A 14,780-nucleotide genomic window follows, 5' to 3' on the forward strand; every position below is an offset into this window, starting at 1 on the left:
TTCAGGAAAACCTTGGAGCTGGCTTTCTTTGGCCACTTCAGAAAAGTACATTGCTTGAAACAGTCCCAGTCACAACTCCCAGATCTTACTTTGGACTCCTCTTTTCTTCAAGAATGGTATCTATAGAGCGCTCTGTAGCTGTGAAGACAGGAAGTGGTGGCTGATAGAGTGCTAGGCCCTGAGCAGAAAGAGTTCAGGGATAGCACCCTGGCCCGGAATTCAAGCCTCAGGACCAGGAAAAAATAAAAAGATAGCTGGTGGGAAGCTGCAGCATTACCCTTGGCCAAAGTAATGGCATCTTCTTAGAACCTCTAAGAACAGGGTTGCCTGTTATTATGCTACTTTCCCATAGACCTGTAACTACAGACGTCCTATTCAAATGCAGCTTCCGGCTTAATTCTAATTCTCAGGCATAAGATGTGCCTAGGAGTCTGCACTTGCAAGAACTTCATGATTCTGATGACCTCCTTGGAGTCACGAGGCTCTAAAACCTGTGAGAAATGTTTCTTTACTCAGACTTCTCAGCGAGGAAGCAAGTCTGGAAATTTCTAAGTCATCTCTCCTAGTTTTGGTACTCTTAGGAAGAGAAACTCAAAGACCCATTCCTAGACACTAAGAGAGATGACCTCTGTCTGACACCTTACTTCCAGGTGGGCCAGGAAAGGAGACCCTCCCATGGCTGGAGCAACCTCCTGAGAAGCCACACCATCCAGGTGGGTCAGTCTCTCCTTCCACATCCCTGGCCTCATCCATTTCACATTTAGAACATTACCACCCCCTCCCTTTACTTCTAGAGTTGCTTTTCGTTGCCCTGTTTCTTCCTTTCTTCTGTTGACATCTAAGACTCAGCCTTCTGGCCTATAGGCTTATTCTCTGAAGACACTCCATCCAACATACATGCCCAGATACACACATTTACCTATGACTAGTACTTCTACCAGAGGCCTTTTATTCCCGTATTACTCATTATTCAGTGCTCCCCTCCCTGCCCCTGCCATGAGGTTACCATTCTGTCCATTTTGAAGACGGGGGCGGGGGGGGGGACAAAGCTCAATGTAAGTTAACAATCATCCAATCATCCGAACCTTCACAACTGGGAAAAACTGGAGCCAGAGATTCAAACTGGTTCTGGGTGATCTCCCAGCATGCATGCATTCTTTCTATTGGGCTTTGGGGCTATGAGTCTCCTGAGCCTTTGGCTGTGGGTTAGGTTACCCTTTCTGTGCCACAGTTTCTTCCCCAGAAAGCAGAGGTCATAGCAGGCTTGGTCAGTGGAGGCATTACTACTAATATCGTCCTGCTCACGGTTCTTCTGTCCAGGCTGCTCTGGAGGACTCGGGAGAGATGGGCCGTGTGTTCGTTCAGGTAAGGAGGGGTGACAGGTTTCTGACTCACCTACATTCTTGAGGCCTCAGTCAGGGCTCCCCTCATACCCTTTGCCTCTTCTTTCCACTACCCACCCCCACCCTCAAGTCTCTTTAACACCCCCCCACTATCAGACTTTTTCCAATTTTCAGATTTCAGGTAGAGAGGAGAGGGAAAATGGCTGGTGACCTTGCAGGTTTCAATAGAAGAGCAAACAAGAAGGGCAGATAAGGAGACGCCAGCGAGATTCTATGACCTGTCATTAGGGCCGGCCTTCCCAGCTATCAAATGTTTGCTCCCATAATAAAATGGTGGCAGAGCCCTAAATGTTGTCAAAGGAACTAGAGTTATTTGCCCCCTCCAGAGTCTAAACACAAACATCTGATAAGGGGTGCACTGTGGTCCCTTGGAACTGGAGGCTAAGCACACTCCATCAGAAAGGGATGGGAGCCACGTCCTCAGCCTGAGAGCCCTCCTGGCATACAGCTACTGGTGAACACACACTGAGGCCCTACTATGTGCCCACACCATGCTCTGGGCTTGCTTTGAATTCATTGCATTGAATTCTTCCATCAACCCATTGAGGTGGTGGTGGTCATGCATTCACTGTATACAGTGTTGGGTGTTTACTAGGTGCTTGTTTGTAAGCCCAGGGGATACAATTGTGAACAAGACCTGCTCACAACTTCACAGTTACACTCCAGTAAGTTTTGAGCAATAAACAAATAGTACACACACAAATCATGCTTTAGGTGGAGATGAGCACTTTGTGGAAAAAATAAGCCTGGTAGTTGGTGAGGCTGATGTGGGTGGGGAAAGGGAATAATTTAGGGAGCCGGTAATTTAGGGAGCTGAGTAAAATGAAGGAGCAAGCAGGTAAAGACTCATCGTGTTGGCCAGACATTGTGGCACATGCTTGTAATCCCAGCTACATGGGAGGCAGAGATCAACACCATCCACACTGCTGGTTCAAAACCCAGGGCAAAAAGTTAGGCCTAGATCTCATCTTCCAGAGCAAGCCAGATGTGATGCTATGTATCTGAAATCCTAACTCTTCAGGAGGCTACGGGGAGGAGGATATTAGTGTGAGGTCACATGCAGAGAAAAACATTAGTCCCTACCTGAAAAAGAACTAAGACAAAAAGAAAAAAGAGAGATAGGGATGTGACTCCTACCATGCACAAGACCAGGAGTTCAAACCCAAAATAATGTTTTAAAAATGAGATTCACATGAAAAAGTGTCCTGAGCACAAGAAGACAAATGTAATCTTTTTTTTTTTTTTGGTGGGTCATGGGGCTTGCACTCTGGGTCTGGGTCCTGCCCTTGAGCTCTCCAGATCAAGACTACTGCCCTACCCCTTGAGCCACAGCCTTACTTCCCCTTTTCTAGTGATTAATTGGTGATAAGGGTTTTACAGTCTTTAGTCCCCAGGCTAGCTTTGAACTGCTATCCTCAGATTTCAGCCTCCTGAGTAGCTAGGATTACAGGCATGAGCTGTAATGCAGCTTCAGCATAGCTGAAGAAATATGACCATGGAAGGTAGAGAGAGATAGGAGGATGGAGACACCAGCAGTGATTTGACCACACAAGGCCTGTAGTCTCTATTCCCATTTTGATTGTAATGGGGAGCTTTTGGGAAGAGGAGACAGGAGATGAATGTGGGGGGGGCACCCCTTCACAGTCCTGGGACTTAAACTCAGTGCCTGGGCACTGTCCCTGAGCTTTTGTGCTCAAGGCTTGTGCCCTACCAGGAGACCCAGCTCCAATTCTGGCTTTTTGTGGTTAATCGGAGATAAGAGTGTCACTGGACTTCCTGCCTGGGATGGCTTCAAATCTTGATCCTCAGATCTTAGCCTCCTGGGTAAGCTAGGAATACAGGAGTAAATAACCAGTGCCTGTCTTGTTCTCTTTTCTTCAGGGATTGCTTTTTCTGTAGGGAGGCTGACAGTCCATAGCACAGCATGTGTAGAAGTCAGAGTCTGGGGCCACAGGAGGGGATCAGCTCTGGACAAGTGTTGGGGCTGGGGAAGAGCTAAGACCTGGATGGATCAATGGAAATGGTAAAAGTTGTTCAGCTTGAGAATGTATTCTGAGGGACTCCTAGAAGAACTCTCTAATGGGCTAGATTTGGGGTGTGGAAAAATAGAATCTAGAGTACTCTTGGGTATGTATCTTTCAGTGAATGAAGGATACAATTTTTTTTGAACTAGTGAAGTCTGAGGAGGAAGTAATAGGTAGGGAGAAATTGGGGCACAATGAAGACTTCCTATTTTAGATCTGCTCGATCTGAGAGGCGTATTAGATATATGAGGCATGTATAGGTCTCTGCCAAAGATGCGCTGCCTTGGTCAATGTGTTCATGCGGGAAGGCCAGCCTGGAGAGAATTCTAGGAGCCACCAGTGTGTACACATGGCCCTAAGGGGTGTGAATGGAGAGAACTCAGAGGTAAGCACGGATGAGAAAAGGCCAAAGAATGAACCTTGGCAAGCTCCAGTGCTGGGAAGATATGTTAGAGCTAGGGAAGGTAAACGAGGAAGGTAACAGCATAAGGATAATGGCGTCCTAAAATTCAGAGGAAAGGCAGGCGTGATTGGCTGTAGCAGATATGGGTGATGACTGCCAGATTTAGCAGCGTAGAGGTATTAGTTAGCTGGACACAGCAGAGTGTGAGGACATAAGCCTGTACATGCTGGTGTCAAGAGAGAATTCAGGGTGAGGGAGGGGAACCCACTTCGTCGGGTTATTAATACCCCTAACTTCTATGAGATTATTAAAATTCCATTGTGTGTGTGTGTGTGTGTGTGTGTGTGTGTGTGTGTGTGTGTGTGGGCGTGCGCAGCAGTCTTGAACTCAGGGTCTAGGCACTGTCCCTGAGCTTTTATGCTCAAGGTAACACACTACCACTTGAGCCATAACACCATTTTTGGTAACTGGAGATAAGAATCTCATGGATCTTCTTGCCTGGGTTGGTTCTAAACCATGATCCTTAGATCTCAGCTCTTTGTGTAGCTAGAATTACAGGTGTAAGCCACTGATGTCTAGCTTTATAATGTCAATTTTACCGATGAGGGGAGTATAGCTTAGAGAGATTACAAGTAAAACTTATTACAAGGTTTATTATAAGGTTTTATAAGAGCAAAGTATCTAAGATCATTTCCTTCTATCATCTGAGTGAGACAATAGGGGACATATACGCCCTTTGCCATTTACCAACTTCTCTCCCCAATCTGGAGTCAAAGGTGCTGAAGTCAAGCGATGCTGAATGTGACCCAGCTTTCAGTTAGTTCGTGCAATGATCCCGTAAAGACTATCATTACCTTTACTTTACAGGCTATGAAAGAAGACCAACTCAAGTGGAGAAAGTGGTAGTGTCTTGAGGCCTGCCTAACCGTCTTGGCGTCCTAACCGTCATTCCATCCTGCCCACTACCCGTGCCGAAGGGAGCAGCTGCAGGGGATTTACCATAAGGCTGCCACCTCCTTCCTGTCAGCGCCTCTCACTGGTGATTGCTCTGGGGTGCTCTCTTGTCCTCCCTGTGAACTAGGGGATAGAGCAGTGGAGAAAGCTGTGGAAACAGGAGTCAGCTCTCAGCTTGCCCACACTTGTCCTGTGCTTGCTGCAGTCTTGTTTCAGCCTGGTGAGGCATGGCTCTGGAGATCAGGCACAAAACTTACTCAGAAGATAACTTGCCAGCCATTTGCCAGCTGCTAAGAGTTGAAGAGGGAGAGAGGCAAGTAGTCTGGAAAGGAGAGAGAAAAGTCCTAGCCTGGGATTCCTGAAATGTGATTTCCCAGGACCACTGGAGAATCTGTGGTGACAACCAGAAGTACTGGGAGCAGATACAAGTTCACATTTTGGCCATATACAGGGGTTTTTTTTGTAGTCATTACCAGGGAGCTTTGAAATGCATATTGAAAGGTGAGTATTGTTTAATGGATTTGGAGCGAGGTCTGAACAAGTCCAGAAATCCAGCGCTGAGATTTATCATCCATGTGAACTTGGCCATTTCCCTCCTTACCTTGGGCTTCACTTTCCCATTCTGCACATCAGGCATAAAACTATCTTTCTTACAGGATAAGTTCGAGGGTTAACCTTGGAAAATTGGAGGTACTTAAAAATATCAGCTACAACTGGGCACTGGCAGCTCATACCTGTAATCCTAGCTACTCAAGAGGCTGAGATCTGAGGATCATGGTTCAAAGCAGGAAAGTCCGTGAGACTTTTTATCTCCAGTAAACTACTCAAAAACAAAGCCAGAAGTGGTGCTGTGGCTCAAGTGGTAGAGTACTACCACTTGAAGGAGGAGGAGGAGGAGAAGGAGGAGGAGGAGAAGCAACAGCAGCAGCTCAGGGTCAGCACACAGGTCCAGAAAAAAAAAAACCCACCACCAGTTCTAGGGGCACAAAAATGGGGGACAAAAGGTGAACAAATGAAGCAGTGGTACTCACTAGACACTATGTTGAAAATGAACTCTATAACTTGTAGGCAGAGATAGGAGGGGAAAACTGGGAGAGAAAAAAGAAGGGGTGATGGTCTAAAAAGAAAGTACTCATATAACTGTGACCCTTGTGTACATCCACCCTTATAATAGCAATACATTAAAAATAAAACAGTTCTGAATCCATCTCTTCAACTATCCATCCTCCCTCTGTTCACCAATCCATCCATCCATCCATCCATCCATCCATCCATCCATCCATCCATATTTACTGAGCATTTACCATCCATAGCCTAGACATCTGGCGAAACTCAAAAGGATTAGGTGTTTTAGATGGCTTTTGAACTTGATGCTATCTTTGGCAGCAGAGGGCAGGGAGAAAGGGATCTAGAGACCAGATCCAAGGGAAAGGATGTGCTTGAGAGATGCCCCTCACTTTCACAAATGTTGCTGTCAGGACCATTTTGATCCCATGTATATCAAGCTCTGACTTAAATATGGAAGGGGAAGAAGGAAAGAGAGACGACAGGCTCTCTTGTAAAGGTTCCCAGACAGAGGAAAGAAGAAGAAAGGGAAGGGAGTTCGCACTCTGACTACTTCCCAGGAGCTCTGTTAGGGTTTCCCTGTTTGTAGATGAAAAGAAATTGAATCTCACAGTGAGGAATTAAGTGGCCTGTGGTCCCCTAGCACAAGGTGATGGCGTTAGGATTGGTTCTGGTCTCTGGGCTTTCCTAGCAGGGTAACAATGTCTGAAATGTCATGGTCCAGGATGTATCTTGGGCCTTCTGCACAGGAATTCTTGGTCCGATGCACACACACATCAGTACATGACGTCTTCTGAGAAGCCCCTGCCCAGTAGCATACGAGAAGGACTTCTTCTCCTCTGCTGCCCCATACGCTTCTAATATACAGTTGAAAACAATGCTTTGGGACATTTCACTTGTGAGTCTAATGCCTTAGGAACAGAGTTTGTACAAACTGTCTTCATTCATCTTGGATACCTTCTCCTGTCAGGAAGTGGCATCTTTAACCTCACTTTACTTCATTCTGTCTTTTTCATCCTCCCATCTCCTTAACTGTGCAGAGAGAAAGTGTTTTGGTTGGAACTTAGGGCCTAGGTCTAATCCGCACCCCTCTCCCCAGCCCTGGGGCTTCATTTCAGGGTCTGGGTACTTTCCCTGACCTTTTTGCTCAAGGTTGGTCCTTTGCCACTTGAGCCACCACTCCACTTCAGGCTTTCTGTGGATTAAGTGGATTTTCCTACCCTGGCTGGCTTTGAACCACAATCCTTAGAACTCAGCCTCCTATGTAGTTAGGATTACAGGCGTGCACCACAGAGTTCCTGGCTCTGGTTCCTGACCAGTAAAACAAGATGGACAGAAATTACCATGGAGATTTCAAAGAGAGGTGCAAGGGTTGTTAAATGGAAAGAATTTAGGACTTGAAGTCAAAGACCAAAGTCTGGAGGTCAAGCTGTAGGATTTACCATCTGTTTGACGTTGGTCAAGTCACTCACTGAGTTTCAGTTTATTGCAATGAAAAGAAATTAAGGAGATAGTTTACAAGAAGGCTAAAGTAAAAGGCTATTCAGTTTTTTTATTGGTGTGTGTGTGTATGTGTATATGTGTGTGCACGTGTACTGGGGCTTGAACTCAGGGCATGGGTGCTGTTCTTTAGCTTTTGTGCTCAGGGCTGGTACTTGAGTCATAGCTCTACTTCCAGTGTGTGTGTGTGTGATTGGAGCTAACAGTATCACAGTTTTTCTTGCCTAGGCTGGCTTTGAACCATGATTTTCAGATTTCAAGAGTCTCCTGAGTAACTAAGATTTACAGGTATGAGCCACTGGCAGGCACCATGGGTGGTTTTTTTTTTTTGTTGTTGTTGTTTTGTTTCAATTTTTAAAAAATTCTGCACAAGTGTAATAAATCATCTTCCTTATGCAGGAATGAGTCTCTTGTTAAGACTTCTGAAATGTCTGCATCCACCAAGAAAACTTGAATGTAGATTGGGAGGGTGGAGTTTCTGCTCATGCAGTTTCAAGGTCAGCGGGCCACTGTCCAGTGGAGGGGAAAAGACACTTAGGGGCCTGATGGCAGCATTTCAGGGAGCATTTCAGTATTTTGATTAAGAGACTATTTCCTGAATTGAGATGACTCATTTCCAAAGCAAGCATCAAAGTCAACTTGGGAAAGACAGGAATAATTAATCACGACCCCATGGAGGAGAGCTGCCCAAGCGGCAGATGGATTGATAAACCTTTCAAAGAGGAAGATATTCCCAAGGACGGCTGCCGTGCCTGGCTGCCCGCCTGATTGAGATTTGTGAGCACAGATAAATGTTTTCCCTGCTCACTACAAAGACTGGGAACTCACACAGGAGTTGGGAGTCGAAGGGCAGGGCATGAGGAGTTGTCTTTTAATCTTCTATTGGGTGAGAGAAGAGTGGCGGAGCAGGTCCCACAACCCCTCCTTCCACCCCAAATGCCAGAGCCCAGCTGCCCAGGTTGGTTTTCATGTAATCTACGTCACCTTATGGAACCCTTGCAACAAGTCGAGGTGACCACGATCACTTTAAAGATGGAAAAATTACATACAGATTATATATATGAAAGCTTAGAGAGGTCAAGATGACTCCTCAAAAAAAAAGAAATAGCAGAGCGAGAAACAGAACCCACTGACATTGTGGGCCTGGAAGAAGATGGGGGAAGAACTGAGATTCCCAAGCCCATGAAGGAAACCTGTCAGATGTGGTGGGTGGGGTGAGAAGGACCTCGACAAGACCAAATCCTACAGAGTGCTCTGACATGAAGGCCAAGGTTGCCAGTTCCTTATCTAGTAATCAATAAAGGGACAAACAGTTCCCACACTGCACAGACCCCAGCTACTAAAAGGAACGATTGTGTCATTCTAGAACTGACATCCGTGTCCAGACATTTTGTCCTGTTTTCGGATTCTCGCTGGCCCCTTGCAGTGAGCCTCCTGTGTGAGGAGGTGGGAATTACTCATCGACTGAGTTGATGACTAAGCCTCTGGATTCCCCCTTTTTCAGTGCACCAGGAAATTCATTCCAAGTGTCTAACTCTAAGCGAATGCGGACTCCCAGACAAGGCTATGCTATCTCCAGGGGAGCGCCCATGGGTTGGGAGAACTGGGTCATTCTTTCAGTTTTATGGTGCTTGAGTCTAGCAGAGGTTCTGGATGGAGAGAATCTGCTTCAGGACTCAAGACTAGCTCCGTGTGTGTGTGTGTGTGTGTGTGTGTGTGTGTGTGTGTGTGTGTGTGTGTGTGTGTGTGTGTGTGTGTGTGTGTGTGTGTGTGTGTGTGTGTGTGTGTGTGTGTGTGTGTGTGTGTGTGTGTCTTGAATTCAGCAGATCCAGGATACTCTCCCTTAGCTTTTTTGCTCTGCTGCTTGACCCTCTCCTCCACTTCTGGCTTTTTGCTGCTTCACTGGAGATAAGAATCTCATGGATTTGTCCATCCAGGTTGGCTTTGAATCTCAGACCTCAACCTCCTGAGGAGCTCTTAGCTCTGAATCGCCATGCTCTTTCTTTACTGACTTCCTTTGCAAAGCATCCAACTCAACTCTGCGTCCATCTTGGAAATACTCTCTCCATGGCTCATCAGTCATCTCATTAGGAAATGCTCAGTCTCAAGACCAAAGTGCATGATGGAACCAATCTCCAGCTACCTATTAGACTTTGATTCTTATTTAGCGATTTTGTTGGGGAAGCCGGGGAGCAATATGCCTTTGGACCGTGGCCCATCATTTTTTTCACTAAGACCTCAGAGATTGTTTCTTTTTGGGGGGAGGGTGAGGAATCAGTTATGGGGTGTGAACTCAGGGCCTGGGCATTGTCCCTGAGCTCTTTTGCTCAAGGCTAGTGCTCTACCTCTTTGAGAAGCAATGTCACTTCCAGTTCTCTGGTGGTTAATTGGAGATAAGAGTCTTGTGGGGACTTTTTTTTTCTGCCCAGGCTGGCTTCGAACTTCGATCCTCAGATGTTAGCTTCCTGAGTAGCTAGGATTATAGGTATGAGCTACCAGTGCCTGACTCTCAAAAATTCTTGTAGCAAGTTACTCAAAGAGTCTCAGAGAGTCTTGATTGAGCCCACACTCACCACCCCTTAGTCATATGCTCCCCATTCCACAAGCCCCATCCAGATGCCCCATTACCTGTTTGCTGGAAGACATGTTGGTGAGGGTACTGATGCTGCTGGTGTCTGTGACCACCATGGCAGATGGAAACCGGGAGGTGTGGGAATACTGGGGAGGTTCTTGCTTGTGTGCATACACTGGGGAGACAGGAAAGACAAACTCAAGATGCATACCCAGGCATATAGGCAGCTACCACCTTCCCTCCCCGCATCCATACCATAGCTACCCTTTCCCTAGGTAGATAAAGGAGAGTGGTAGTAATGTTTGGGAAGGCTGTGCCATGTGGTGAAATCCTGCCTCCTTAATGAAACTACATAACCTCGGTTTTCCTCATCTGTAAAATGGGGAGGGGTGATACCTGTTGTAGGATTCGGAGACATCATGTTTCAACTACTTTGTCACAAGTATATAGACTCGCATAGTGCCTAGTATACTGGAGTGCTGAAGAGGCATTTCCATTTCCCTGACTTTTTCATAGCAGATGTTTAGGCCTCACTCTAAGGAGGTGACCCATAGTCACAGTGGCGCATCTGTGATTTTAAATGTTTTAAGTAGATGGCCAAAGTGATATATGTGACCAAGCACATGTTCACTCTTTCTGACATGATTCAAATGCCAAGTCTCTGGCCAGAGTTGTGGACTAGTCAACAACTTTAATTAGATGCACGTGTAGCCGAATGTATCAATCTTGGCTATTCCAGTTGGTGCTAAAATGATGTCATAGTCCTATGTCATCATAAAAATAGGAAAGAAAACCAAAAGGAGACTCGATTCAAATAAAACCTCTGAAAGCGGGCACCAACTGAGTTTTTCTAGTACTTATCTACCACATCGGGAATCCCTTGACTCACGTTAGCTAGCGGTAAGAATCATGTATATTCAAAGTCACATGACCAACAAATGAAAGCATGGGGATGTTTGGCCATGGAGGAGGCCTGTTCTCAAAGCACAGACCCTTCCAGGGAGTCCTCCAGAGGAATAAAGACCAAGTTCACTGGTTGTGCCTCAACTTGCCCTTCTTAAGTTCAGTGAGGCTGCTTCCTGGGACAGAGCGCCATGGACCGTCTATTTCTTTTGGCCTCCCTAATCTATAGATTGTGGTGATTCCTCTGTGGCTGCCCTTCAACCCTGACCTGCTGGGGCGAGGAGTAGAGCGGCAAGTGAGAAGCATGCTGGGAGGAAGGGAAATGAAGCATATGTGGCTCCAGACTCTGCCACTAGTTGTGGCAGCATTTTTAGAAGCCACGAATATGTGATTGGAATGTGAGATGGCGCTCAGAAGCCAGCTCTGCAAGCCTGAATAAGGATTGCGCCCCGAGGACAGAGGCTGAACTTGGCTGTTCTTCAGAGCCGCAGCTTTGGCTAAGGCAGCCAGATGAAGAAACCCAAATCCTCTTTTCCCTGCCTCCTCGAAGTTCCTTAATGAACAATCACGTGCATTAATATAACTCTAATGGCTTGCTAAGTCATTTCCACAATGACCCTATGGTGAGCTCCAATTTTATGCATGAAGAAATGGCAGTGTAGCTAAGTAATCTGCCACAGAGCTGGGAAGTGTCAGAACCCAGATTTAAATCCATGTCTGTCTGATTTAAGACAGGTCTAGCTGGGTGCTAGTGGCTCATGTCTGTAATCCTAGCTTCTCAGGAGGCTGAGATCTCAGGATCGCTGTTCAAAGCCAGCCTGGCACAAAAGTCTGTGAGACTTATCTCCAATTAACTACCAGAAAACTGGAAGTGGCACTGGGGCTCAAGGAGTAGAGCACTAGCCTTGAGCTGAAGAGCTCAGGGAAAGTGCCCAAGCCCCGAGTTCAAGCCCCATGACCACCACCCACCACCACCAACAAAAAAGATAGGTTTATATGCTGGACATGCCCCAGGTCCCGTTTATTGAACATGGAGACAAATCCCAGGAAGAAAAACAGAGAAAACCTCCATGTTCCTGAAGAAAGCCATCTATTTTTTTCCATGATTCCCCTCCCAGATTCATAGGCCAGATGCTGTAGCTACAGCTGGCCAGGGAAGCAGAGGCTTGGCTTTGGGTAGAAGGTAGACTTAGGGGAAGTGTAGAAACTGGATAGGGAGGCACTCAGTGCCAGGGCAGATATTCCTCACATAATCCTCAGTCTGCATGGCTATTGGGTGGTCTTTTTCTTTTTTCTCGGTCTGAGATCAGGCCTCAAATTTGGTATCTGAAGCTTTCACTCATTGGCTGGCATTCTACCACCTGAGTCATGTCTCTAACCCCAGCAGGTGGTATCTTCTACCTACATTCATAGTTCTTTTTTCTTTTTGTTATTTTGATTCTGGTGCTGGGGCTTGAATTCAGGGTCTGGGTGCTGACCCTTAGCTTGTCTTATTTAAGGCTGGTCCTCTACCACTTGAGACATAGCTCTACTTCCAGCTTTTTGCTGGTTAACTGGAGATAAGAGTCTCACAGACTCTTCTGCCCAGGCTGGCTTCAAATCACAGCTCTCAGCCTCCTGAATAGTTAGGATCGCAGGTGTGAGTCACTCACACTGGCTCCTACATTCATGTTTGATATTTTTTATTTTATTTTATTTTTAAGAGATGTTTGGGTAGTATAAATTGGGGATTTGAGGACTCTGGAAACCAAATGGGAAACCAATTGTATGACAACTCTGAGTATTTGGTAATGGCTGTCTGGAATTTGGGGTAGAAAAGCTAAGCAGAGGCTCATAGGAGTAAGTGCTGTGATTGACTGGTGACTCTGTGGATGCTGGAATGAGAAATTGTAGCCTAATTACATACAACTTCCCTCTGGGGAAATTTTGGGGGCAAGAAAAAGTCTTATAAAAGAAGAGAAATTGTGCTCGAGCAACTGTCTCTGTTGATTTTATAGTCAAGGAAAAGTCACAAATTGGTAAGTCTCTACAAAAAAGTTTTCAAGTCGGAGAGAGAAGCGGTGTGGGTCCTCTTTGCCCCGTCACCCCATCACACCCCATCACACCCCATCTTCATGCCCACGTCCTTACTGTGAGAGTTCTGCAGCTGCGTCACTGCAGCCATGAAAGGCTGCTGGGCCATGTGACCGCCTGGGCTCTGCTGCATGAGGGGCTGCTGGTGGGGACTGTGAAGTTGCTGAGAGAACTGGACGGGTTGCAGGGCTGCTAGACTGCCAGCCACACTATTGATGACGGGAACGCTCTGGGCTTGGGAGGTGTTGAGGCCTGTAGGAGAAAGAGGACACGATCAAAGATGGTGTCAGGGCTAAGAGAAGGGACTAAATGGCAGCAGAAATCTCATAGCAAGAGCTCCAGCCTAATTATGTACTGAGCCTGATAGGAAAAAGACTGCTTGAGAAGTTGTCCCGTGACCTCCCAAATTCAGTTCCTTTGAGGTCACCACAGAACATGGTAACCTCTAGGGCACATGGAAAAATTGACTCCAGCTTGTTCAGTCTCTCCATGCTGGACTGTAAGACAGGCTTGCCCAGGTTGTGCTGGGTAAGGAGTGAATTCATGCCCATTTGTGGGCATGGATAATTGTCTAGCTCTTTTTTCCCCAGTAGAGGGCAACAGTGTGCAGAGGCTCATACTGATGCAAAAGGAAACAAGCTCCATTGTCCTGGGGACTGAAAATTATTAGAGACCCTGAGAAAGATCTGGTGTTGACTCTCCTGGCTGTAGGAGAGATGGGAAGAAAACACAGGATTCAGCTGACCTGTCAAGTGGGCATACATCATCGGGGTTGTGATGCTGAAGAGCCAGGCTTTGAGAAGGAGGAAGCAGTAAGTTAACGGCCAGCCAGCCCTTGACGGTGACCAATGGGTCTGGCTATCTTTCTGCTTTGGGAGTGTGTGTACCTGTGTGGTTTGGGACTGTGTCTGTATCATGAGACTTCTCCAGAACTCAGGCACAGATCAGGGCCCCGTGGTAGCTACAGTCTAGTTGTCCCTTGAATGGGACTTGGGTAAGGACAGCTGAGGTAATGGTGGAATTGGGACAAGAGCGTCAGAAGAGATGACACTCCAAACCTTTTCATTGGAACAGCCCATGTTCCTTTGTTCTTGTTTCTGGGAAGTAAGGGGAAGAATGGGATGAGGAAGGAAGTCCGGAAAAAGATCTGTGGCGGGTGGATGCATAAGGGGCATAGGTGGGCCTTTCAGAAAAGGGAGAGGGTTTCCGTAAGGGGATTGTGGGAAATCTTCAATGGAGATAGTGGAGTCCTCAACAATTGTCTCCTTTCTGTTAGCTGATACCTTTATCAGCAATCTAAAAGACAAGACCAAGAGCAGACAGCAAAGAAGGGATAAATATCTTCTCCAAGCTCTCTCCTTACGGGTTGGGGGGCGGGGAGTGAGACTCCGATAGCTTCCTCAGCTCGTGATTTCCTCTATCCTCAAGTCTTGATTCCTTTGCCAGCCTTCTTTATGGTCTCTCCTTCCCAGGAACCCTCATGGATCTACGGTTTTCCCAAGAGCCCATGGTCACTGCTGCTTGGGAAAAGCAAACTCATGCGCCTAGAGCAGTTTATACTTGAGAACATAGTTCTGAAATACACATGAGCCATCTGGAGGGAACTCATGTAAAAAACATACGTTCTGTAGTAAAAAAGAAAGAAGGAGGAGGAGGAGGAGGGAGAACTAAAGAAGGGATAGTAAGGGAGGAGGAGGAGGAGGGAGGAGGGGCAGAGGGGGAGGAAAGGGGAAGGAGGAAGGGAAAGGGGAAGAGAGAAAGAGCAGGAATAGAAATATTCGAGAGGCAGAGGCAGGAAGATCAGGAGCTACACAGTCTCATAAAGGGAGGTAGGGTGAAAGAAATACACATTCCTGGGTCCCACCCAAGACTTAATGAGTCAG

At 46.6% G+C, this 14,780-nt stretch overlaps 1 protein-coding gene across 4 annotated transcripts in view; it reads right to left on the reverse strand.

Moving 5' to 3' along the window:
- Hnf1b (HNF1 homeobox B) overlaps positions 1-14,780 on the reverse strand; it is a 57,277-nt gene that overhangs the window by 270 nt on the left and 42,227 nt on the right. For all 4 annotated transcript variants that reach the window (XM_090351227.1, XM_090351226.1, XM_090351225.1 and 1 more), the window contains exons 7-8: positions 12,955-13,149; positions 9,978-10,096 (exon numbers count right to left, since the gene is read on the reverse strand). In XM_090351227.1, the coding sequence (XP_090207353.1) occupies positions 9,978-10,096; positions 12,955-13,149 (314 nt within the window). The remainder of the gene's footprint in view (positions 1-9,977; positions 10,097-12,954; positions 13,150-14,780) is intronic.

The sequence above is a fragment of the Megascapheus bottae genome, chromosome 17 (assembly GCF_031878675.1).
Source record: "Megascapheus bottae isolate mThoBot1 chromosome 17, mThoBot2.hap1, whole genome shotgun sequence".
Classification (NCBI taxonomy): Eukaryota; Metazoa; Chordata; class Mammalia; order Rodentia; family Geomyidae; genus Megascapheus; species Megascapheus bottae.